This window comes from Equus caballus, chromosome 24 (assembly GCF_041296265.1).
Source record: "Equus caballus isolate H_3958 breed thoroughbred chromosome 24, TB-T2T, whole genome shotgun sequence".
Lineage (NCBI taxonomy): Eukaryota > Metazoa > Chordata > Mammalia > Perissodactyla > Equidae > Equus > Equus caballus.
The window spans coordinates 46,850,415-46,878,247 of NC_091707.1; the positions used below are offsets into that span (position 1 = coordinate 46,850,415).

Genomic DNA, 27,833 nt, shown 5'->3' on the forward strand with positions numbered 1-27,833 from the left:
GTATAAGCAGATACCATCAGGGTCCTCCGTTTATGGATGAGGAAACTGGAGCACAGACATGCTCCGTGACTATGTAAGATCTCAGGGTGCTGGTGGTGGAGCCAGGATCTGAATCCAGGCAGTCTGGTTCCAGAGTTGGAGCTCTTAACCACAACACTCGCAGCCTCTGAGACTTTAATTACAGACACGCCACTCACACTTTACTTACCAGGCCCACTCATGCTGCACAAAGCAAAGTACAGCTAAACAAAAGGCCCCTAAAAGTACCACGTGTTCCCTGAACTATTTCTGAGATTCAGCAATATTTTTTGCTGCTGATGAGGCCATTGCTCCCCAGGCGTCTTTGGGCTCCCTGAGGCTACAAGGACTGAGGCCTTACCAGCTTGTGGCATTTTCAGGAAACTTCACAGATCCCGTGATATCCACTAGCACCACAGCAGCCAAGGATGCACCATCCCAGCCCATCTCAAAGGTGCTCAGTTTACACAACTCATGCATTTCCTCTACACTGCAGCATCTCTCACAGACTACCCCAGTTTGGACCCCTTTCTCATAATGATAACAACCCACATCCTATAATAAGCCAAACAGGTGTTATAAAGAGAGTTAGGAAATACAAGGCAACAATTACAAATTAGCCCTTCATCCCAATTCAGAGGTGTTTGAGCTCTGGTGTCACAGCCGATGGCTCTGGCTTCCTGTGGGCTCTTGGCATCTTATACATGGTGATAGCACACTGGCTCTGAAAAAGTGCCCAGACAGTGCCAGATGCTCCTGAAATCTGGATGCCAAGCACACTGCTTGATATATAACATGTCCTGCCCTACGTTCCGTAAACATCAAGATTATGTAAATCCCTAAGCAGCTCAGGTCAATATAACTCCATCACAAAAGGACGCCCTCTCCCAAAGAACGCATGGAAGAAAAAAAGGAACTTGGGTTGTCACTCGGATGTCTGCTATCCACAACCTCTGCCCCTCGGACAGGGTGTTGGCTCAGCCCAATTCTGTTTGACCACCCCTTTTAAGCACCTAATCCTATCTGTATGTGATAGAATAAAAATGTCCAGTTTTAATGGAGTGGAGGAGATTAGGAAAAGAATATATGCTATAAAATAAATAAAATAAAACAAAATAAAATAAAATAAAAGCATTCACATTTTAACAATGGTTCCAGTCTAAAGGAAGTACTGATGAAATGGACTTTTAAGAAGATGTAGGTGTTTTGTGCACAGGGGAGAGGGGGCATATAAGAAGCTGCTTCAGTCACCTAGGCCCAGCATGGCTGGTGGCTGGAAGGGAGAGCAAGGAGTCATGTGCTGGAGGCCCTGGCTCTGCGGTCAACTGCCCACGCTTAATCCAAACTCCTTACTCACCAGCCATTGGGTTGTCATGGGGTTAAAGGAAGCAATACAGGTAAAATGCTTAGAAGAGTGTCTGGCACGGAGTGCATGATATAAACATGTCACTGTTGATGTCACTTCTATGAAACAAAGAAGGAACAGATCCTGCGGTGCTCAGGGTTTGATCTGAAGGGGGAATGAAGGGGAGAAAGGGGACCCCTGGGAACGGGGGCGAGGGTACCAGTGGATGGCAAAGGGAGAGTGGAAGGGAGCCTCTGAGCGGAAAGAGAGAGATGAGAGCTAGATTCTGGCCCTTTTTCACTTCTGGTGTCCAATGGAGAGAGGGCAGTGTGGGGCTGGGGAGAGGATTACGGGGTCCAAACCGGATCTGCAGATCCCTGAGTCACCCACACAAAATAGCAGGTGACATCTCTCAATCATCTGCCTGACAAGAAAAGAAGATGAATTTGGCAGTAGCAGTATTTCTACCAGGAAAGACAGGCCCAGTCGCTGTAATCATCCTGCTGCCACCTCTCTAAATCCCAGATAACATTCATTTAATACCAGGAATATTTGGTACAACAATAATTAGACTCTAAACGGCTCCTAATCATTTGAGTCGTAGTCAAAACGTCACTTGCGAAAATGCTGTTTCCTTTTGGTGGTAAGAGCTTATCCTTTCCGGTCTCTTATTTTGGCTTTTCATACATCAGCCATCTCTGAGGGGGCTCCGGAATGAGCAGCTCTTCTGGCATAAGAAGGGGATTTAGCATTTACCTTCCTAGTACGCAAAGCCCAATTACACGAACTGGGTGCATGGCAGTGACAGCTGTACAATACCACAAGCAAGGAAAAGCCAAAGTCTATTTTTGGAATTCAAGGGTGAGATTCAGCATCCAAAAATCCATGGGGGAGAGGGCAGGAATAAAATAATCAGATACCCCTCAAATTTAGCCTGGAGCTTAGGTCAAAAATTCATCACTATTAAAATAGAACGAATAAAATAGTGAACTGTCTTCACCGTGGTGGACAGGTTGGCCTTATCCTAAAAGTTCTCCTAACATAGATCCTTCTATTGACTGGAAACATGATCTTTTCTACATCATAATACTTAATGAGTCAGTTAATAAATGTAATTCCTTGCAGTTGTGTAACAATTTTTTTTAATTTAACATGGTACACAGATAACATGTCATATCTTTACTTTTAGCAATGAAAAACTATGTAAGCAATTGAGATATTTTGGACCATTATCTTAGACCCACAGAATGACATAATCAGAGAGCGTGTTGAGACTTTCAAGATTATCTCGTCTCTTCTTACTTTTCAGATGTGAAAACTAAGACCCAGTGAGGAGATAGGACCTGGCCAGGGTCACAAAGTGGCAGACCTGAACGATGCTCAGCTCAGAGCCCTTATTTCTAATTAACTAAGAATAAAAGTACAAATCAAAGTGAAGTTTGAGAGATCTATTTTTAGGGGAGTCAGTGTCCGGGGAAAGCTTCTAAGAGGTATGCTTATGGGACTCTCAGCTACAAATAGCCCCCGCCCCAGGTTTTGAGAAAATATAGAAGATGTCCATCAAGTCTTGCTTGAGTCTTCTCCCCTTTAAACTGGAAGTAAGATAAAGCACAGTCCACATCCGTGCCCCCCTCCCATTTCTCTTTTTCCCCTAAAACAGCAATACTGCTCCAAGCAGAGGAGTCTCAAAGCTTTACTGCTTTGGCAAATGCTTAAATTAAAGGACACCACTGCCCCTGGCCATGGTGGGAGGAGTGGAGAGTGGGCTGTTTTTCAAAGGTCACAGACTTCATTACAGAATTTGAACGGTGGACGTCATCCTCTGGCACGCTCTCTGCTCAACTATATGAAGCAACCTGATGGAGTTTGCACAGCCAGTAAAGGGTCTCCAGGGTCCCACACAAATACTGCTCCAGCCACTGTTGTGCTGATGTTTCTGCTCTTTGTTGTTCTCGCAAAATGAATCACTGGATTCAAGGAGTGGGCATTTCATTCCTCTACCCCCTCCTTCCTTAAACACTTCTCACCTTTCGGTCTTTGTTTTCAGTCTATCTCCCCTGGCTTGGGGCACCAGGTTTTAACCCTTGAACCACGGCTGCCACTTTACCTATGCAAGACTGAAGGGAGGGAAGAAAGGAGTGCGGGGTGCTGCCCAGAGGTGTGTTTTGTACAAAACAGGTGCTCAATGAATGCTTGAACGAATGAATCAATATGGACCAAGTGTTAGCATGCATTCCATCAGATATCCTTTACGGGGGCGGTGGACAAACAAGAAAATATTCAGGAGTGCAGTGAATGCAAAGAATCTGGAGATGATGTCATATCAAAAAGGGCTAAAATAGAGGCTATAAATTATGGCCTAATGGCCAAATCTGACTTGCCGCCCATTTTTATAGCATCAAAAAGCTAAAATTGTTTTATAGATGAACATTTGCCATCAATTGGATGAGTGGAAATACTAACTTTGAACCCAAATTAAGGAAAGTGTTATCCCCCAAAATAATCTCATTCTTCTCATTAAAGGACCTATATTACAAACACTTGTACTCGCTAATTATATTCTGAATTTCATCATAAAAATCTTGCAAAAATTTGTTTCCTCTCTGGTTATACCTATATTATAGCCTTCATTTCACCTCTTGGTCCCCAAAGCCTAAAATATTTAGTGTCTGTCCCTTTATAGAAAAGTTTCCAACCCCTAGACTAAAGGAATGGGGCACTTTATGCTAGAGGAAAGAAGACAATATATCAGCTGTCTCCAAAAATTGGAAGGCTGTCATTGAGGCAGGACTTGCCCTATCGCTCCAAAGAGAGAATAGGTGAAAGTTACAAGGAGACGAATTTCAGATCAATCTTTTCTAATAACCAGAGAGGAATGGAATGGTAGGTATTACATACCAAGAGCTGTGCTGGCTATTTTACACCTACTGTTTCGCTGAGCTTCAGTCTCTGAGATGAAAGTACAGAGTGGCTAAGTATCTTTCCCAAAGTCACACAGCGGAAAAGGTAGAACCAGGATTTGAATCCAGATCTGCCTGACTCCAAGGCTGTTTTTTCACTACGCAATGTAAGACTCTACTAAGAGTCAAGGATAATCTGCCAGGGTTATTACAGAGGAGATTTTTACATTAGAAAGCAGATTATCAACACCACCAATAAGAATAGTAACATACACTTTGCATACACTCTCTCTTTAATCCTCACAATAACCCTTGGAGGTAGGTCCTATTATTACCTGTATTTCCACACAAGGGGACAGGTTTAGAGAGGTAAAACTCACACGTGATATCAAAACATAAGATATTGTTAAGATGGCTATACTAACTAAAGGGATCACCAGATTCAACAATATCTCCATCGAAATTGTAACAGTCTCTTCTGTAGAAATGGAAAAGCCAATCCTCAGATTCATGTGGAATTGCAAGGGGTTCTGAATAGGCAAAACAATCTTGAAAAAAGAGCAAAGTTGGAAGACTCACACTTCTCGATTTCAAAGCTTACAACAAGTCTACAATAATCAAAACAGTATAGTATTGGCATAAGGACAAATATACAGACCAATGGAATAGAACTGAAATCCCAGAAATAAAGCCACACATCTATGGCCAACTGATTTTTGACAAAGGTGCCAAGTTCATTCAATGGGAAAAAAACATCTCTCAACAAATGCTGCTGGGACAGCAGGATTTCCACAGGTAAAAGAATGAAGCTGGATTCTACCTGATACCAGATAGAAAATTAACTCAAAATGGGCCAACAATCTAAATACAGGAGTGAAAACCATAAAGTTCTACAGGAAAACATGGGAGCAAATTTTCACGACCTTGGATTTGGCAATGGATTCTTAGGTATGACACCAAAAGCATGAGCAACAAAAGAAAAAATTGATATACCAGACTTAATCAGGATTAAAAACTTCTATGCATCAAAGGACATTGTCAAAAAAATGAAAAAACCTATGGAGCGGGAGAAGATATTTGCAAATCATGTATCTGTTAAGGGTTTTTTATCCACAATAAATAAAGAACTCCTATAACTCAACAATAAAAAGACAAACAACCCAATTTAAAAATGGTCAAAGGTCTTGAATAGACATTTCTCCAAATAAGATACTCAAATGGCCAATAAGCACATGAAAAGATGTTCAACATCATTAGCCAACAGAGAAATGCAAATCAAACCCACAATGAAATATCATTTCACACCTACTAGGATGACTATAATAAAACGAAAAACAAAAAACAGCAAGTATTGGTGAGGATGTGGAGAAATTAGAACCTTTGTGCCTTGCTGCCTGGAATGTAAAATGGTGGAGCTGCTATGAAAAACAGTTTGGCAGTTCTTCAAAAAGTTAAACATGCAATTATCATATGACCCAGCAATTCCAGTCATGGATATATACCCAAAAGAAATGAAAACAGGAACTCAGATATGTGTATGCCAATGTGCATTGCAGCATTACTCGCAATAGCCAAAAGGTGAAAACAATCCACATGACCATCAGTAGATGAATGGATAAACAAAATGTGGCATATATGCACAATAGAATTATTCTGCCATAAAGAGGAATGAAGTTCTGATACATGCTATCAGATGTATTATTACAACATGGCTGAACCTTGAAAACATTAGACTAAGAAAAATAAACCAGAAACAAAAAACAAGTATTGCATGATTCCGTTTATATGATGTACCTAGAAGAGGTAAATTCACAGAGACAGAAAGTAGATTAGAGGTTACCAGGTTATGGGGGTTGGCAGAATGAGGAGTTATTGCTTAATGGGCACCGAGTTGCTGTTTGGGGTGATGGAAAAGTTTAGAAATAGCCATGATGGTTACACAACACTGTGAATGCAATTAATGCCACTGAATTGTATACTTTAAAAAGGTTACAACGGCATATTAAAAAAAAAAATTTAAGTTAAAAAATTAAAAGTTAAAAAAAATTTTCGAGGGCCATAAGAAGAGAGTAATGATGCTTAATTCAAAAAACACTTCCATAATGGTGGGAATGAAGGTACCAGTGGCCACGTCAGTGGCTGAGATTCTTCATGCAAAATGACAGAGCTGATCCCTAGTGGGCTGACCTCTGTAGCTGGACCAGAGTTGGGATCTGTACCAATGCTCTGCCCCAAGCTGGGCCCACCTCTTCTGCTGCCGCCTACTTCCCAGGTAAATGACCTTTAACCTTGGGCCTGCCTGGGGAAGATACACTCATTGCACATCTACAAGGAGACGAAACCAAAGAAAAGGGAGCAGGATGAGAACACTGACTTTGAAGCCTCAGTTTATTCAGCAAGTTTTTATTGGGCACCTACCATGAACCAAACACTCTGCCTTAACTTCTCAGAAGCCTGCGGCTCCATCTGTGTCAGGCCACACTGACGCCTTCTAGGGACCTTGACACCTAGGTCAAGGTCGGCTTTCGGCAGTACGAGTGGGGCTGCATGAAATACCAAACTCTAAGGTAAACTAACAAATGGTGGCCTGTGAAGCAGACTTAAGTAGACAGATAAGTATTTTTCACAATGCCCCTTGATTAGGTAAGTGTTTGGGTTAGGGATGTGGAAATGTCCCTTTGGTACAAGCACTAGCCAGACAATTCTACCCACAGAACTATAATGCTGCCGAGACTAACCATAAACAAATGAATATGAGTTCAACGGGAAAGATAAAAATACCCTTTCTGTCTTTAAAGCTGCCATGTCTATGTAGAGGGGACACATACACCCTTCAAAAAGGACCCCATAACATTCTGTCAGAATGGAGCCATTAATAGTCAAATTCAAGAAACAAACCTCCTTAGCAGCTTGGGTTCATTCTGAAAAACAGAGGAAGCCGTGCTTGTTGCTTTACTTTTAATAGCGCAGGTTGTCATGCCAACTAGTGCTGCTGTTTAAATTAAAGGGGAAAAAAAAAAGAAGTGTTCCTTCCTACACAAACCTTTCGGCAGGGCTCACAATTAGTCTTTAAAAAACATGAAAACTCATAGCACTGGAGTTATGGTAGACATTGTGCTTCTATTTAAACCTGTCAGAATGAGGATGTGATAAACCTTTGATTTGTATTTCCTTTGCATGATGCTCCTTGCCCAGAATCTGGCTGAATAGTGCCCTGAGAAAAAGGGGGCATTGTGTGGGCATACAAAAAGGCACCAAACTCGAGATGGGAAAGGAGCCTTCCATCTTGAATAAACACAGCTGAAGAAGGAGACAGAGAGAGGACAGTTTTCTCGTGAAAGTGGCTCTGCTCCCCCCCAAGCACACTTCTTAAAGGCTGGGTCCGCACAATGCTGCACAGCACACCAAAGGTGTCAACGACAGGAGGAGAGGAGACGGGCTGCCGTGCTAGGAAGCGCGGCAGTGGTGCCCCCCAACTTTCCTCTGTGGGTGCAGGAGCGCAGAGGGGCCCAGGTCAGTGGAGGAAATGAGCCAGAAGAAGGAAAACATGCTGTGTCTTGATGTGGACATGATGTTGGTTGGGGACAAGAGAAGGAAAGAAAGAATGAGGACAGGGTGAGAAGGGGATAAGACTTCTCTCACAATAGCCTGGTGGTTATTAACTCTTCTGTTCACAAAGCTTCTGCCCGAAATAAAGGAAGGTCTCTGCAGTGTCTCTGAGGCAGAGGACCTGCCTACAGACCAGCCTGAGGGGGATGTGGCCGGAACACGTTAGCAAGGGGCACAAGCAGGCTGTACCAGCTGCTGATCTGGGTTTGGGAGTTGAGGAGGCAGTGATGGGGTGTGGTGCCAACAGAGGGGAGACGAATGATTGGGAATATGCACAACAAAACATTTATGATACTATCTTCTTCCTTGAAACTTACATAGATGTATGTGCATTTATTCATAAGGAGATACATGAAAAGACGGTCTCTGAAATGTCAATGGGTAGTCAATTATCTCAGGAGAGCGGGATTGTAAATGACTTTTATTTTCTTTTCCATATTTGTATGTATTGTTTGATTCTTTGAGGAGCCTGCAGGGCTGGTGTGTGTGGCGGAAAGATAAACAATGAAGTCAATTTCATTACGTGCAGAAAAGGAACACAAAACACCAGAAAAAGAGAGAAAAAGAAGAGGGAAGGGGAAGAGCCATCAAACATTTCTGAACAGAAGAGTGGCATGCCCATTCCCACGTTCTAGAAAGGTCACTCTGATGATGATGCAGGGGATGAAGACAGGGAAATAGAATGTATTACCACAAGGATGAACGACAATAATTGGAATCACTAACAGTCGTGGGCCCAAAGAAGTAACAGAGGCGTTTAAACTCCAGTTACCCCCACAGCAGCACCACCCCCCAGAGCCAACTGCCCACCACCTGCAGGATGGATAAACTGTGCTGTGTCTATCCAATGGGATGGTATTCAGCCACAAAAAGGAATGAAGTACTGATACTTGCTACAGCGTGGATAACCTTGAAACCGTTGTGCTAAGTGAAAGAAGCCAGTTACAAAGGTCACTATTAGATGATGTCATTTATATAAAATACCCCCGATAGGTAAATCCATAGAGTCAGAAAGCAGATTAGTAGTTGACAGGGACTGCGGGGAGGGAGAATGGGGAATAACGGCTTAATGGGTACGGGGTTTCCTTTTAGGGTGATGAAAATATTTTAGAATTAGATAGAAGTGATGGTTGCACAATATTGTGAATGTAGTAAATGCCACTGAATTACACACTTAAAATGGTTAAGTTTATGTTAGATGAATTTACCTCAATTAAAAACAAATCCAGTTAGCCTTTTAACCTAAGGTCCTGAGAAAACGGATGAGCAGATGAGAAGAAAAAAAAACAAAACCCCAGCAAATGAGGGAAGCAGGACACTCTAAGTAAGATGTGGCCTGAGACCAAGGGAGAGAAGGTCCCTGCTGAGCCGAGGGTGGACCCAGCCCCTGCTGCAGTAACCAAGCCACCCAAAGACGGAACCGCTGCCTCGAGATGCCGTGTACTTTCACCATTCTCCCACGACACCACCAGTTTTAGTTAGAAGATCTGAGACAATATGGCGGTCAAATGTTTGCTGGAGGAAGCTCTAACTGCAAAACTAAGTAGAAACAGCAAGAAAGGGTGAAGCCAAGTCTTCCAATCCTTTATTCCTGGATGCAGACTCTGCATGGAGCCCTCCCCAGACTCAGCCACACAGGATGGCAACTGCCCACTGCTTGGCTGTCTCCCTCTAGACTGGGAGCTGTCATGGGCAGGGACCACGCCTCACTGGTGGCTGCATCCTCAGCCTTAATCACAGCCCCTGGCACAGAACTGGGACTGCACACACATTGTTGACAAACTGCATGTCCTCCTTTTTATATATTTCATCAATTGACTTCTATTTTTACTAGATAAAACACATAGTACCAAATTCAAAAGGCTCCACGGTATATGCGGTGACAAATTTCCCTTTCTCCCATCCTTCTACTCCAGCACCTTCAAGGCAACCTCTGGCACTGTCGCCAACGTTTTAAATGTGACCAGGGCAGTGAAATCCTGAATTGCAAAGACTCCGGCAACCAACCAGACTACCCAGTGACTTCAGCGTCAGGTCGTCACCACAAGATGGAAGCTACATGGGATAACAAGGTGAAAGTCATCTGGGTGAAAACAAGGTCCCAGTATTCTGCGCCGGGAGGAGACACATGCCAGGGAGCTCCTGGCTTGTAGAGGAATGCTGCTAGGGTGACAGCCGTCCCCCTAGAGACATTCATGGCATGACAAGAAGTCTGTGGGCAGGGGCCACCCAGCCTGTCAACCAAACCAGCCACCTCAAGCTCCTCACACCTGTTTTGGATGTAGGCGAATTTCAAGCTGGGGAAAAGCTCTGTTGCTACACAATGGGATGAAAGTAGACATGCAAAGCACACTCAACCTGGACCCAGAGAGATATTTAGTGGTTTGTCTGGAGGAAAAAAGAACTCAAGTGAGCTGGGTGGCACTGTCCCCACAGATAGGCTCCGTGGCAGAGGTACAGACAGGAACTAAGCTGGCTGGGAGGAGAGGGTCCCAGGAAATCAAAGCACCCAGAGTGTGAAGAATCTGGGCCAATCTTAAGCTGGGGCAGAGCCCCAGGGGGTGTACTGTGTGTGACAGGAACATCTGGACCCACGGCTTTATCTAGCTGGATTGTGAGGGGCTTTTTTTGAAGACTGAGTAACCATTGCCCTGTATAGTCACCAAACCAAAGACTAAAAAAAGATCCAAGCCACGCAGGCTCATCTGTTCTCCAAGGCTCCTGCCTAATGTGGCGATGCACCGGCAGGCTAGAGGGTGAGTCGGGCGCTTATCTGATTTCAGCCAATCTGTTACTGCATTTCATTCCCTGTCCTCATGCCCAGAGGCTGTTGCAATGTGTATAAATTTAGAAAAAGAAGGATAAATAACATGGAAAAGTTCATTTTAACAAAATGAGTTGTTTTCTTTCTTTCTTTCTTTCTTTCTTTCTTTTCTCTCCACTACAGAAAAGATAAAAAGATCTTGTTACTTGCTTATCTCCCTCCCCACGGTGGAACTCGGTATTCTGGGCAACAAGTCAATAATGCACCACCACAGCCCAAGATTAACCAGATTCTTCTGAAACTGTAAAACAGTCAACATTCCATCCTAAATGTTTCTTAGCAGCTGAGGGAATGAGATGACGGTACCTCATACAAGATCTGTAATCAACTGAGGTCTCTTGTGAACAAGCAAAAGACTCTAAATGAAGACAGTTTCCTTTCATGAAAGCCTACATCAGGTCACCTAACAACACACTCACCTGAAGTCGCCATTTCACCAGAGTTATGCATTGGTACTTTAAATAAGATGAAACCTATTTTATAAGGAAATTAATATCAAAGATGGGAGATTTTTGGTTATGGTGGAAATTACATCGAAAGAGAAACTTCTTGAGAAATGCTTTCCTCCCCTCACACACAATCTCATAGCCAGTGGGTTTATGGACCATTGGTAGGAAGGGACTGCCAATGCATTCCCCCATCTAATCATTTAGCCCAATTCCCATTTTACAGAGGAGAAAACCAAAATTAAATGATGGAACCAAGGTCACATGGCTGCCATGACAGAGTGGAGGCCAGGACCGGGTCCCACAGCTCTTCCCAGTGCTTTCACTACCAGCACCACCCACCACCTGGAAGTCAACCAGACTCAAGGGCTGTACCTCTGACAGCATCTCATACTGGCCTCTTCTTCCAAGAGCGATGGTCAGTAAATCATAGACCACAGATGCACTCTGCAAACTGATGAGGCGGTCGCTCTTGTGCTCGGGTATCCTGCTCAGCACAGCATCCCGGTTGGCCTGAAAACAACATGGAAGACAGAAGAAGATGATGAGCCAGCCCATGCACATAGCTATCACTTTGTAAAGAGAAGAATCTGGGCCTTCCTGCCCCTAACAGCTTGCCAAGGGCCTGGAGACAAGGGCAGGAATGAGTAAGGGGCTTGTCACCTCCGGTCGTTTATTCAATCCCCAGAGCACCAGGGCACATGGTACATGGTATTATGCCAACACTGAAGGCCTGAACGTGTGATCCTAGAGGACACTTGTACCTGTCAGCAGGTGTCTGGAGGAAGCTTTAGGAGCTGATGCAAGGCAGGGTGATCGTTCCTGGGCTCAGGTTCACAGACTGCCTCGCTGCAGACACAGCAGTGCTCTGGAACAGCAGAATAATCCATCAAGTGAGGCCCTGCTGTGCCCCACTTGTAGATCCTGCTTCTGCTCTAAAGAGTGGCAGAAAAGTTCCAGCCCCACACGTCCCATCATCAAATGGTGTCATCAAATTCCATCCATCCTACAGAGATATATCACACTTTTCCTCTATCACCAAAGCAACATTCAAATGCCTATATGACATCTTCACTGGAACAGACTACAAAGACTAATTCAATCTTGCTTAGGGATGCACAAAACAGATGCATATGAGAAAGCAAGAAGCAAACAGATTTTGGCTTTAAAAGACATTACCACAGAGGACCCAAGAGAGCACCTTGCCTATTTCACATCTCCGCTGCTTAGCACAGAAATAAAGCAGGCACATTCAAGCTTATTAATCTCATCTATCTAGAAATCAAACGCTCTTTACAGCAACTTGTTTTCACTCCTTTTGAAATTTAATTTTTCTACAGATTCCTCCAGACATATCACATGTATTAGAGACTCTAACTGCTGGCTCATTTTCCTTTTCTCCCTAATAGGAGTTCAGAATCAGTACACTTAAGACTTTGCCTGTCTTTTTTTCCCCTGCTAATTAATGGAAGTCCCAGATCTATCTGTTCCTAGGAGCACAGAGCGGGCTCCTCAGTTTTCCCTGTGAAAAAGTGGTACATAAGGGATCAGGGCCACTTGTCCAGGCTGATGTTTATCTTCCAGCCTGACATTCGGAAAGGCTACGCAAACACCTTCTCTCTCACTAATGAGACAAAATGCTTGCTTTTTGTGTGTGAGTCCAAGGCATTTACTTTCAGCCACCCATCAGTACTTACTCACTTTAAAACTCCTTGCTCTTAAATGTCAGAGACAAATAAGAATGTATAAGACAGGCCACTTCCTACAAAGTGAGTCATCTCTCATGGAAACAAGCCTGCTTTTGAAGATTTCATTCTAAGTTTTTCTTGTTAGGAATGACTTCTGAGCCAACAAAAGAAGCTCTGAGGCAAATAGGGACTGCTATAAGTGGTCTCATCTTATTTATTTGCTATAAATGTTCCATACTGAGACCAATGCCTGGAAGAGAACAAAACAAAACAAAATACTATTTAAGAGAGATTTTCAAGTTATGCCAAATGCATTCTTTTTAAAAAAATTTTTAGAGACAGTCTATCAGTGCCTTTTGATTAAAAAGGTACAATATAGAACATCAAAGAGATCCACAAACAATAAATATCCAAGAATACCGTCTCAGTGGTAGTTGTGCAAATATAGCTCTGATAACCCTTTTCTCCTGGGGAAAGCTAATTTCATTTGAAGTGAGAAAGCAGTACAATTCCACATGATTTCTGGTAGGTGGAGAGACTACGGACAAATTTATGCTTCTAAGTTAAAGTCAGAACCAACGAAGAATACAATTTTCTCAGACACCAAAAAAGCACAGCAATTCTCGTTTTGGTTCTGAAATTGAGCACATTCATTTTCTGTCTAAAAACTGAAAAATCAAGGAGTCAAGGGACATGAAAAAAGGCATCCCAAGGCAACTTAATTTAGGTTTCTACCTACATAATTACGGAATGATTTACAAGGAGAACATAATTATTTTGGTTGGAAACCTAGTCCTTCAGATTTACTGATGATGTCATTGGATTTCACCAGCTTCTGAAGAGATTTTCCGGAAATTTAAGACCACAGAGGCCAAATATGACTGTCTCAAAGGGATTCGAACTTCTAGAATTCTTAGTTTCTATCACTTCAATTAAGGAGCAGGAGAGCTGGAGACATCATTCCCAAGACCTCTACACTTAGAGCAAGCATTTTAGACATGCGGCCATGTTTTCCAAATTCTAACCTGGAAAACATGATCTGACAATGGAACACAATATTTTCAAACAGAATTGTTCAAGAAATCTAAAATGTGTGGCCACCATGCTTTCAGAACTTTTACAATGTAACCAACCAAGCTTGCCCAAAGGAAGTTAACTGCCAAGTGGTGAAGAGTCTGGCTTAGAACGAGGGAATATTAGCTTGGAGGCCAACAGGAGCTGGCCCTCCTCGATGAACTGATGATGAAGCACAGTGAGACTTGCTCATCTGATAAACAGTTACTGGATGCCACCAGTGCCAGCCTGTTAACATATATGCCTTCCCTGATTGTGCCAAGGCAGAGTAGAGAATGTAAATGACACCGTCCTAAGTTACCAGCTGACAGTCAAGGAAAGATGAGCCAAGGGGGCAACCTGTTTCCCTCAGAGGAAGTAAGGCCAATGACGTCAAGGAGCTTCCAAATAAAAAGAAGTGGTAACTCAAGCAGTCTTGCTCTTGTAAACATCTCTGGGCCATTTCGCAGAACGAAAAACCCCAAAGCTTTAAATTAAGGCAAGAAGGCTACCCTCCCTGACTAACCCCAGCCTCTTCTGATCCATCCTTCACTCAGCATACACACGTTCTTCTTGCGCTCCACTTCTAAGTCTTTTTCACCTGAGTGTATTTCAAACCCCCATTTAAACTGCGTGCTTGGAGAAGAAGGGAGCACCTTCTCTGGCTTCAGTTATGATTCCTTTTCCTCCCCTTTCTCCTCCTGCCTGCTCTGTGGGATGGGAGAGGTGGGAGGAGGCAGTACAATCTACCAGAAGGAGCAAGAGACCACTGCGTGATGCATCCATTTTGCCTGCTCTGGGCCTCAGGTTCCTCATCCGCAAAATGAGTGAATGGATGTGAGGACCTCTAGGTCCTTTCAAGTTCCAGGAGCTTGCCGTTCTGCTCAGGTGCTCAACACACCCCATTTACTTGCCAAGGTATTAACTACTATCACACGTACTACTCCAAATGGTTCAAGCCAGGGTCATCCTGCCTAGCGATATGCAGAGTAGAAAGTAAATAAATGATGAGCGATGAAATTCTAGACCTAAAATTTGATATCCTGGCCAAACGCTAAAAAACATTTCAAAGGAATCTGATGGTCTGGCAAAAACTCTCTCACAACAGCAGAGCCAGGTAACAGGAGTGAGCTCTCACGGCCTGGGAATGTGCAATGTCTGGGGAACAGGTGGGGGCCTGGGGAGAGGACCTGTGCAAGAGGATGAGGCAGTTTCATCAGGCTCCTGCTATAAAAACCAGGGGTTCACATATCCAACAAGTGATTTATCCTCAAATTCTCCCTCCCACCAAGGCAAACTGAGAAGGCTCATAAAGGATCCTTTTCGGGGCTTCTTCTCCCTTTTAAGGGTCCTTGGGTGGTCATTTTAGCTGTAGTTTACCTATAGACAGTTGTGTTAGTGTTTAATCAATACCTGGATAAATGAATGAACTCAGATGCCTGCTAATTGCTAAGGGAAGAGAAGCTCCATGCTCTTGGCTGACCAAAGGACATTTCTAGCCAGTCCAAGAATTAAGAAACATCCCCCTTTTTAAACCTGTATTGCTTTTTTCCCACCCAGGTATCCCCTGTAGAAAGTATTCTTTTCCCAAGAAAAAGAGTCATTATACTGATGGAGTTGCATATCAAAAAAGGGACTATAGGAACAGGGGAAAGAAATGTAAAAACACATTCTGCTTACCATTGACTCACTAATCAGCAATAACAACAGGGCTTCTTCAGTATTTTCTTGAGGACAAAAAATGCTGCATAAAGAAAACCAACTTTGATATACGGCAATTTCAAAATAACACAAAATACATGACTACGAGTAGAACTGAATGCTAAAGCTTCTAGATTGTTATACAGAATCCATGAAAAATATGGCATAATCTGGACACCTGAATTAATTTGCTTATTTCTATGGTAATCTGTGGAATTATCCATTTTAACTGTGCATTTTAATAACAGGCAGCAGGGCGAAGTAAAGCTGTAAAAACCAAGTTAAAAGCCCAAATAACATATATGCCTATTATAGAGGCAGAAATTTAGATTGCTACAAACTGACATTATCTAAATAATACAAGCTTTCTCCTAAACCCGTGATAGAGGCATAAATTGCAGACATTTCACTAAACAGTACTTTTCTTACCTCTTACTTGCTAGCTGGCATATCTTATATTGCCATTTAGATGAAAAAAGAGATTGGAAGCAATTTTAGAGTTTGAATAATTTCTAGAATACTGTAAAAATGTACCGAGCTTACTTAAACACACATGTTTTATTATGGGGCGGCATGCAAGAGCTGTCTTAATCTGTTATATGGAATTTGGCTGAACTCTAACATCTTGGATTAAAAGAAAAAGCTCTTAAGCTCAATATTGCTCAGGATTAAAGAACAATAAAACCCAACCATAACCCCAATCTCCATTGTCTAGATCCTATTTTTTTGTGCTTTGAGTATTTTTAAAGACTTCCAGCATTTTTTTTCCTGTTCTAAAACTCCAGAATCTTTCGAGTAGAATTCTGAATGGTATCACCAATTGGGCCAAACTCAACTCTTTTTCATGGAATAGAAGAAGAGTGCAATCAAAATGAAGACGGTTAAAAAAAACTCCTGGATGTTTGGGAGATGACTAAATAAGGACTAAATTTACATCTTCCCAGGGGTAACATTACAATCATTTAAGAGATGGGATGATTTAAAAAAAAAACAAAAGGCAAAAAAAAAAAATGTGTTTCAAATCATTATAAATACTTGTTCCCTCTGAAACGCTGGCAAACTTTATATCGCATGAAAGGACCATGAAGAGCAGGACAAAAAGAGCACGAGCAGGACAAAAAGAGCACAGTGCCTGGCACTCTTTTTACAACTCTGACGTCCCTAGAGGTAAGGAAACCATCTGGGAGAGGGTCCCCATTGCTCATGCAGGGCTAAAATTTTATGAAGTGGCTGACCTGTGAATGAGGAGCAAGATTTGGGATTTTCGGCGACTTCCTTAAAAGAGGCAGTTTGAGGTGATCTGGGTTTTTAGAAGATGGAACAGATCTTTCCCCTTAAATTCAGAAAGAGAGCCTACAGGCTCTGAATGAAGAGTGCTCCCGTGTGTGTGTGTGTGTGTGTGTGTGTCCATCTAGCAATCATTTCCTGACGTCCTGGCTCGTGCTTACATGCAATTGGGGCCTTACAAATAAAGCAGTAACATTAACCTTTTTTTCATGGTTACCCAGTTCTGCATTGTCCAGACTAATTGAAAAGAGAGAACCCATGCTAATTGTGACTTAACAGTAGCCAATTCTGCCCACAGATAATCTCCAAATTCCATTTGAGCCATCTAGCCTGCTTAGATGCTAGGTTGCGTTATTTTTACCAGAGCTGCTAACAAGTAGCACATTAACTGATTCTCATTCCACTTCCTTCACTCTTTCGAGGCAAGATGGGTACTCAGGAGCTTGGCAAAGCTCTCAGGGCTGGCAGGAAGATGTGAGGGGAAGGGGATAGGGTAGTTTTAAAAGACACGCCTGAAAAACTACCCACTGGAAGGCTTCCCTCTCCTTCATTAGGAATTCTCTAGACTCACTTCCGGCCATGCTTTCCGTCTTCCCTGTTCAGGGAAGCTTGGAGCTCCCGGCAGACAGCCAAAAATTGTTGGGGCTTTCCTTTTGTGACATTCTCCTCTTGGGGCCCAGGAGTCTCAAGGGGAGATCTGGGGGTGCCCAGGCCTCGGTCCTGTGGAGCTGGAAAACTGGAGCCCTAGACCCAGAGGAAGTTTTGAAGGGCAGGGTGGGAGATAAAAAGGGACAGGGAGAAAACAAGGATCGGTGGGCAATGAGGACAAGACCCCAAAGCTGGATGGGTGGGCTGGCGGGGGAGGTGACAGCGCCGGCGCTGTGGCTAAGAACAGGAGGGCTACATTCTAATTCTAGCCACGTTACCAACTCACTGGCTGACCTTTAGGCAAATTGCTCATTTCCTTACTTTGGATGAATTTACCAACTCATCATCTGATTCTATGGAAGACGTAGGGAACCAGGGCAAGATTCCCCTCACTTATAAATAGTAATCATGATCTTATCACGGCTGCTAGATAATAGCTGTTTCTTAAAATTTTTCCCAGGTAGGTAAAAAACTTTATGTATATGGTAGAAACAATCATACAAAAGAAATTAACCCAACTTTGTCCAAATGCATTTCATCTCTTGACATTTTAGCTATTACACGACTAATGAGGAGTTGGATGTCTAAAAGTCAAAGGCACCATGCAGGAGTCAAAGCAGATTCTACAGTCACACATCGCTTAACAAGGGGGATATATTCTGAGAAATGCATCATTAGGCAATTTTGTCATGCGAACATCAGTATGTGTGTACTTACACAGACCTAGATGGTGTAGCCTACCACACATCTAGGCTATATGGTACTCATCTTAGGGGACCACCATTGTATATGCAGTCTGTCGTTGATGGAAACGGTGTCATGTGACTGTATTTGGGTGCAAGGAGGGCCTTAAGCACCTCCAACCCACAAGAAAGTTGATCCATAAATAATGACAACATCACCTCCAAAGCCCAGTAGTGGTGCCTTTATAATTTTAATATGCCTGTCTGTGACACTACCAGGAAATTCCTAGAGAAATATAGCCTCTGAACCAGAGCTAGCCAGACAGGAGCTGAAGAATCCAAGCCAACAACGGCGGCAGAGGCTGGCCCAGTTGCACAGTGGTTAAGTTCACGTGCTCTGGTTTGGTGGCTCAGGGTTCACCGGTTCGAATCCTGGGTGTGGACCTACGCACTGCTTATCAAGCCATGCTGTGGCAGGCGTCCCACATAAAAAGTAGAGGAAGATGGGCACGGATGTTGGCTCAGGGCCAGTCTTCCTCAGCAAAAAGAGGAGGATTGGTTGTGGATGTTAGCTTAGAGCTAATCTTCCTCAAAAAAACACAAACAAACAAACAAAATACAATGGCAGCAGCCCCAGCCCCATCCCCACCCCGTGTCGTACTGTCTGTTAAACATGCCAAGGTAGAAAATAGTGTCGGTCCTAGGTTTGTGTGGAAGGATGAGCGTACCAAGGAAGGAAAAGGGTTTAAATTAAACATTAAGAGTGACTTGATGGTCCAATCTGAGGATTATCTAGACCTCTCTATAATTCTTCCCCTTTTTGTCAATCCACATAGGTCAAAGTCCCCACATGACAAAGAAAGAAGGGTCCTTCACACGGATCAGCCCAGGTCCACTGAGCTATGCTGTGGAGGGGATTGGGTGAAGCCCACACAGCACCTCACCTTGCCCAGGGGCTTCCGTGTTGCTGTGAGAAGACAGGCCACGACGACCTGAAGGCAGGCCGTACAAAACAGAGGTGAGGAGAGGGCGGTGGTGCAGCCATCAAGCGGCTGTCAAGTCCCTTCAAAGTCCCTCATCTTTATACTACAAACAGCATCCTCAGCCTTACCAAAAATCTCTGCATTGGCTACCAGAAGGCTCAGCCCTATTTTTAATACTTCATGATCATTACTTTCTCCCCCTAGGCCTACAAAGGAGTTTAGCACACTGTCTGGCACTCCAAGCTTTCAATAAATCCTTTCATCATCCACTTCCTGGCACAATAGTGGTTTTTAATCTCCTTCTTTACTTTGTGCTAATTATCTACCCTAACATGCATATAATTATTTAAGCCAACTCAAATGCTTTTTACAAGGAGGAATATAACGAAAAGAAAAATATACCTGACTGAAATGCACATATATATGCACCAAAAAACATGTATAAAAACATTCATAGCAGCGCTCTTCCTGTTAGTCCCAAATTAGAAAAAACTCAAATGCCCATCACGAGTAGAATGGATCAATATATTGGAGTATATTAATAAAATGGAATACTATGCAGCAACAAAAGCAAACCACTACTACATGCAAAAATATGGGTGAATCTCTCAAATATAATGTTACAAAAGACGTTAAACATAAAAGAGTACTTAATGTATGATTCTATTTATACAAGTTCCAAAAATGAGACTAATTACAGAGAGAGAAGTCAGAATAGGGTTACCCTTGGGCAGGGGTAGTAACTGGGAGAGGGTACCAAGAGGGCTTCGAGGGTTCTGCCAATGTCTGTTTTTTGATCAGGATGTTAATTATGGGGATGTGTTCATTTGGTGAAAAGCCACCAAGTTTTATACTTTTGGTGCGTGTATTTTCCTCAATGTATGTTATGTGTCAATAAAAAGCTCACCTAAAAAGTAAGTAAACAAAGTCAATAAAATTCTTCAGAAAGACCCAGAAGCAAGGAATTAAAGAGGCCATGACATGTGATCCCTCCCCTCTTTTCTATCTAGGACTATCTACATTTCATTTCCCTTCAAAATTCAAGATGCAGAGAGACTGAGCATCCTGTTTCCCTTCATGTCCCAGTCATAGTGACAGGGAGCGGAGCTTTCTAGCAGAGCTCGCTTTTCAGTTGTATTCATATATTATATATTAAGACCAACTATTCGGAATGGCCCGTGTGGTTTGCTGGAGCTGGAACGATCTATGCCACCTAAAGTTTGCTTTGAACTCATATTTCTCATGAGAGACTGAGGAGTGGGGAGAGTTTGGGACTACCAGCCAAAATGAGGTTCAAACATTATCTACGGATTTCCTTTTTTACCTCCCAACCAGCATAACTGAATCGCTGACAATGGCCTTTTGGCAACAGAGTCAATTGATCAGACAGTCCTGCCTTGTTAGTAAGACAGCCCCAAGACAAGCATAACCCCAATAGATTTTCTCTCTTTAAAATAAATCAGAAGTAAGATTGTGAACGCACAATCTATAAGGCTAAAAACTGATGGTGATAACTGAAGGAGTATGGAATAGCATGGAAATTAATTAAATAGAGGATATAAACACAATAGAGAAAATCAACAAAATCAGAAGTTAATTCTTCTAAAAGATCACCAAAATTTGATAAACTTTTTAGCTAGACTGATCCAAAAAAGAGAGAGAAGATTAAAATTACTAAAATGAGAAATGACAGAGGGAACACAACTACCAACCTTACAGAAATAAAAACATTGTAAGGGAATAGTGTGAACAACTGTATGCCCGCAAATTAGATGACTTAGATGAAATGGACAAATTTCTAGAAAGACACAAACTACCAAAACTGACTCAAGAAGAATCAGAAAATCTTAATAGACCTGTAACAAATGAAGAGATTAAATTAGTAATCAAAAACTTTACCACAAAGAAAAGTCCATGACCACATGGTTTCACTGATAAATTCTACCAAAGTTTTAAAGAAGAATTAATACGAATTCTCTACAAACTCTTTAAAAAAATAGAATTCCTATTTATTATTCCTATTCCTATTAATTAACCTAATACCAAAACTAGACAAAGACATCATGAGAAAACTATAGGTCAAGATTTTTATGAACATTGATGCAAAAATCCTCAACAAAATACTAGCAAATCAAACTCAGCAATAAATAGGAAGGACTATACACTAGGACCTAGTGCAATTTACCTAGAAATGCAAGGTTGGCTTAATATCTGAAAATCATGGGCTGGCCCTTTGGTTGAGTGGTTAAGTTTGCACGCTTTGCTTCTGCAGCCCAGGGTTTCACTGGTTTGGATCCTGGGCACAGACATGGAACCACTCATCAGGCCGCGCTGAGGTGGTATCCCACATGCCACAAGCAGAAGGACCCACGACTAAAATATCTAACTATGTACTGGAGGGATTTGGGGAGAAAAAGCAGAAAGAAAAAAAGACTGAAAATCAATTAACGTAATACATCACAGCAGAATAAAAGACCAAACCCACAGGATCATCTCAATAGATGCATAAAAAATATTTGACAAAATTCAACACCCTTTCATGAAAAAAATACCCAACAAACTAGTCATAGAAGAGACCTTCCTCAACCTGATACAAGGCATCTATGAAAACCCACAGCTAACATCACACTTAATGGTGAAAGACTGGATGCTTTCCTCCTCTGAAGATCAGGAATAAGACGAGGATGCCCACTTTTGCCACTTGTATTCAACATTGTACTGAAGAGTCTAGCCAGGGTAATTAGGGAAGAAAATGAAACAAAAGTCATCCAGGTTAGAAAGGAAGAAGTAAAACTACCACTTTCTGCAGATGACATGATCTTGCATAAAGAAAATCCTAAAGAATCTAAAAAACTATTAGAACTAATGAACAAGTTCAGCAAGATTGCAGTCACAAAATCAACATAGAAAATCAATTGTATTTCTATCTACTTGCAATGAACAACCCAAAAATCAAATTAAGAAAACAACTCCATTTATAATGCATCAAAAAGAATAGCACATGCACACGTGCGTGCACACACACACACACACACACACACACACAACCCTCAGGAATAAGTTCAACGAAAGAAATACAAACCTTATACTCTGAAAACTACAAATCATTGTTTAAAGAAATTAAAGAAAATCTAAATAAATGGAAAGACATGCCACATTCATGGATCAGAAGACAAGGTTGTTAAGACGGCAATACTCTTCAAATTGATGTACAGATTCAATGCAATTCCTATGAAAATCCTAGCTGCTTTTTTTTTTTTTGGCAGAAATGGATAAACTGATCCTAAAATTCATATGAAAATACAAAGGACTGAGGAATGGGGGGGGGGGGGGGAGGTGCCAGCTAAGTGGAGCTGGATTTATTTTTGGGGTAATAAAAATATTCTAAATTTGATTGCGGTGATGGACTCTGTGACTATATCGAAAGCCATTGAATTGTATACTTTAAATGAGTGAATTGTATAGTATGTGAATTACATCAATAAAAAGGTTAAAAAAAAAAAAACCTGAAGTGGTGATTGTGTGTATCTGTGTGAAATGAAGCCTGTGACTCAGTGACCAGCGTAGCACAGGAATGCTCCCTTTAACTGGTAACTGCATTTTCTAGATCTGCATTTTGCCTCCATAATTCTCCTTGTACAGATGAGGAAGCTGATGCTAGAAGAGTGACAAAGTCTGAGTGGTTCAGGAAATAAAGAAGAAGTGGCCAGCACTGTGAGCTTTTCTGCCTTCAAGGGGTGAGGCCACCTTGGAACAGCACCCAGACAGACACAGAGCTCCATCCATGTGTCAAACTTGGTCGGGAGAGGGAGCAAGAACTGAATTCTTCAATATACTGGCACCTTGGGTATTAAGAAACACCTAAAGCAGCAAAAAAAAATCTAGAGTCTATTTTTAAGATATAAATATCACTTAAAAAATGAACCTCAATCCTGCTACTAAATAAATAGTTCATAATGAGGGGTCAGCATTTTTAAAGTGAGAGTCTGAGAACTGCTAGAACAGATGTTCTCCAAATCCAGATAAGGACTAAGGAGTAAACACAGGCTGTGAATTCAGCAAACTCCTGGTTCAACAAGGCCATGAAAAAGTGGGAGGACAACTAAATTAAAATAAGCCTAGGAGAAAAGCTAAGCCTATGCTCACTTGTCTGAATCTATACAAGAAATTCAAACTGAACAAGAAGATACTGAGGGAGGGAAATGCCAGGGTCAACTTAGAGGATTAAGAGGTGGTGACCTTGAGAAATGCTGTCCCCTTTGAAAAGGAAACTGTCCTTTTCAGAAGTCACACATGTCGTACCACAGTCACTCCCATCTCTATCAGAGCTTCCTCTGAGGCCTCACAAGCAGAAGCCTGTAGTTTTTCAGCCATTTTTCCAATCTGATGAAAATCGAAGAGGGTTCCCACATTTATTCATCCACCTCCCCCTTGCTTTCATGCAGAGATTCTGAAAGCCGTCATGCCTTGTCCTTGCAGGAGCAGGCAAAGATGGGAAGTAAGGGCTCTGAGGGAGGAGTCAGGAATGAGCAGCACCCCTACTGTCTCCAGCTCTTCTCACGGTCTCTCTCCCTCCCCTCTCCTCATCCCCTGACCTGGGGAGACCTCGTGCGAGACCACAGTGGATCACCTGCCCATTTTCCTCAAAGGCAATCAAGTCCTAAATTGAAAATTAAAAAAAAATTAAGAAGTTCTAAAGAGACATCACTTGCAAATTATTTAATTCTCCTTCTTATAGCTAATTCAGTGTAAAACAGGTTTTTAAACAAAAGGATCAAGGAATTGCTGAAGAAAGGAGAAAAGGTTAATTCTGGTTTACTAACAGCTTTGTCACTGATTGCTGTCTGATGCTGGGTTCTTACAATAAATAGAATGAGAATCCCAAAGACCAACTGTGACGGCTAAGAATGGTAGCCAAGCACTGAGATGAGAGCATTTTCCTACTTAAAATGTCGCTGGTAGAGCACAGACATTTGCTGAAGTTACTAAAAGTAATGAGGTATCTCTATGAAATTGGTAAATGAGACTTACTCATCTGGTTCTGCCTTAGGGGGAAAACCTGTCCTGGAACTTCCACTCATCCTTGAATTTTTCCTCCCCTTCCCTAACCTACAAACGAAGACATCAACTCCCATACTTCTCTCCTGAGTAGATGCGGGCTTTCCGAGTGAGGGTGTAGGTTTTTGTGTTTGCTCCTTTCCGGAGAGGATCGTCCAGAGGCGACTGGCATGGTGGATCCTCCAGAGGGTTCCAGTAGCTCTGTTCACACATCCCCCGCAACAAGATCTCAGCCAACTGCCTGGCTATCGTCTGGGAACACAGAGGGGCAAAGGCAGAGCCATGAATCCATTTTGTATCATTCATTCACTCACTCACTCTCTCACTCAGTAAATATTTTTCAGTCATGACTTTGTGCTAGGCACTACTCCAAGACTCATAATTAAAAATTTTTATTCCATGATGAAAATTATATCAGTTGATGAAAAGAAAATAAAATATGATACACTAAGAGATGCGAACAATTTAAAAAAACAAGTTCATGTCCTTCAAATGCCACCCTGCCCCTGTTACAGTCTGGAACACTAAACATGTTTTATACCTGAAACAATGGAAACTTTTAGTTAAGCTCTTTTCCAAAAAGCTCTTATAAATAATAAGTGAACTGCAAATATTTTCATCGCCTCCCAACTGATGCCTGCTAAAGCCCAAACTTGGCAAAAGCCAGTACTCAACCTCGATGATGCACATCTCTTCCTTGACGATAAGATGATGTCCAGCGTAGATTTTGAGAAAGTATTCCTTCCTAGAAGAGCCGAGGGCCAGTCCTACGTGACCCCAGCCTGAGACTCAGCACCTGAGTGTCCTGATCTTGGTGCACCTGGGCTTTCCAGCCCAAAGGCTCCCACCAGCCTTGCACAATAGGGAAGGCAAAGTGGGGACTATGGCTACTGATCAAGAAAGACCTTTTTTCGAAGCTGGATAGGTATCTCTTTTCTCACTGTGAAAACCCAGAAATATCTAGATCTTGTCCTCCTAGGTCAGATGCAGATTACCGTGCTTTTCCAGACTCTCCATAGCACCACTACCTGGAACAGTACCGTGTGTGACGTGCGGGGCGAGGGGCTGTGTGGCATCTGCTAAGGCGTATTTTGTTGACTGATGCGTATCAGTTCATTTAGCTTGGACTCTTCCACTGACAAAGAAGAGGAGAAGCTAAAAAAAAAAAATCCCTCTGAAAACAGAAGCACCGCCTCCCAGGGCAGTCCAGGCTGCCCCACAAGCAGCCAGTGGTGGCAAAACAAAACTTCAACCAGCAGGTTTTTCCATAAGGTTTTCATCTTTGGAAGATGCAGATGAAGAATGCTGATCTCCCCTGAGAATGAGCCTTTCTTAATAAATATGCTCCAGAAGAGAAGTTTGCCAGGCTTTCCTCCATGTGCAGTCTCTTAAAACACCACAAGGAAACTTAAATGCAACCAAGTCACTGCCTTAGTGGTTTCTCATAACCCCTGGGTAAAGGCAAATTTTCTTGATTATTCCCAAATAAGACCCACTGGCTTTCAACGTCTATAAAAAATGTGAAATCAAATGCACTCCTATCATCCCCAACTGAGTCATCTGTGAAGATCTCATAAGAACACAATTTTCAAGACCTAAACAGTTCCTGAACCGTTTTCTTAAACCTTCCATTATAGTCTCATTTTGATCTCACTGCAGTCATATAAGCTAATGACTTCTGCTGGAAGCGTCAACTGGCAAAAACAACCTCCAGTCACTATAGCTGGGAAAAATATGATCAAGGGAAAAAATGAGCAAGGACTTCATTTTCTGGATATATCTGCCATGAAGATTCTAAAGTTGTAGAAATCTCTGCCCTAAACAGTTTGCTTGTCCACCACAGACAGCTCATGCCAGGTCTCATTTTCCCTCAGGGTATTAACCCTCCAGAGAGACTTTTAAAACGAGGTTTTGATGTGATTGCATTTTTTTTTTTTTTTTTGCTGAGGAAGATTCACCCTTAGCTAACATCCATTGCCAATCCTTCTCTTTTTTTGTTTCAGAAAATTAGCTCTGAGCTAACACCTGTGCCAATCCTCCTCTATTTTTTTTGTATGTGGGATGCCTCCACAGTTTGGCTGGTGAGTGGAGTAGATCTGTGCCTGGGATCCAAACCTGCAAACCTAGGCTGCCAAAGTGGACCACTCGGCCACAGGGCTGGGCCCGTGACTGCATATTTTAAAGGCATCACCTTATCAGTGAACTACCGATTAGGAAGGACATTTGGTTGTGTTCAGTAGAAGCTCAAATGAAGTTCAGAAAAGGAGATCAAATATGAGAAATTACCAGCAATCACTAATATCTATTGTACCTTTTACTTTTTATACTCAGGTTTTATTTAGCTTGTAGTTTAAATGCTTAAAAATTGTTGGTAACTATCAAATAAATTAAGAATTAAAGAAAGGGAGGAGGGAAGTGGGCCTGAAAGAAGACTCGAACTTTTATGTAGAAATGTTTTCAAGGCTCACCCATGTTGTTGCGTGTATCAGTACTTGACTCCTTTTCGTGGCTAAATGATGTTCCACTGTATGGATATACCACATTTTGTTTATGCAGTCATCACCTGACAGACATTTGGATTGTTTCCATCTTTTGGCTGTCGTAAATAGTGCTGCTATAAACATTCACGTACAAGTTTTGTTTGAACACCTGATTTCAATTTTTTGGAGTATTTTTCTCAGAGTGTGGTTGCTGTAAATGTACTTCTAAATCCTTCTCTTCCGTGATCTCACACCAGAATTTTACAGAGCAACTTTTCCATCTCATAAGAATATCATAAATTTGTAATTATCAGCTAATCTAAAAAGAATCATATAGTTATTAAGGTGATGGAAAACCGTCTTATGAATGGCATTAGCTGCATAAGCTCTCTGATGTCCACTGTAGACCAAGACACCAGGAAATAAGACCCAGGAAGTGCTTCTCAACTAGGTTGGGCAAAGAATCACTTGTGGAAACTAGAAAATAAGATTCTCGTGTCCTGCCCCAGACCTACTTAGTTGGCATTTCTGAGCTCAGGCATAGGGATGGATATTTGTTCAAAGTTCTCCAGATAATTTTGACGCACCTCTTCGGTTAAGCACTCCAGGAATCAGAAACAGTGGAACTTAGGTCACCTGAGGATCATCCACCAAGACCAACAGTACACTGCACCTCAAGTACGACATAAGGGAAAGTGACGCCCCTCATGTTAACACTAACCAGTTAATAGCTGAAGATGTCCAGGGGCAGCTCCAGTCTACCTAGACTTTCTTTAGAAGCCTCTTTATCATACTTCTCAGAAAAAAGAAGAAAAAAAATGAAGAGAACTCTCTCCCTTCGTAACATACCTCTATTCAGAATCTTACCTCACAGGATTTTTATCAGTTAAAATACATTGATTTAAAAATCATAAACCTTAGACAATAATGGAAGATACTCTCTAATTCTGAAAAATAATGTTGAAGTAAGTAGCCGGCAGATTCCCACAGTGTATTCAATGCACTGGCACCTTTTAATGGGGAAGAGCCATTAATTCCCTTAATGAAATATATTTTCGAGAGTCCACAATATGAACAAATACTCCATATTTAAGCAATTTTGAAAGACTG

At 42.1% G+C, this 27,833-nt stretch overlaps 1 protein-coding gene across 23 annotated transcripts in view; it reads right to left on the reverse strand.

Moving 5' to 3' along the window:
* Positions 1–27,833, reverse strand: part of TTC7B (tetratricopeptide repeat domain 7B) — a 246,032-nt gene that overhangs the window by 113,378 nt on the left and 104,821 nt on the right. For 12 of the 23 annotated variants that reach the window (XM_023628265.2, XM_023628266.2, XM_023628268.2 and 9 more), the window contains 3 exons: positions 24,323–24,495; positions 15,564–15,627; positions 11,518–11,655 (listed from right to left, as the gene is read on the reverse strand). In XM_023628265.2, coding sequence (XP_023484033.1) covers positions 11,518–11,655; positions 15,564–15,627; positions 24,323–24,495 — 375 coding nt within the window. The remainder of the gene's footprint in view (positions 1–11,517; positions 11,656–15,563; positions 15,628–24,322; positions 24,496–27,833) is intronic. The other 11 variants (XM_070249758.1, XM_023628271.2, XM_070249763.1 and 8 more) reach the window with 2 other exon arrangements.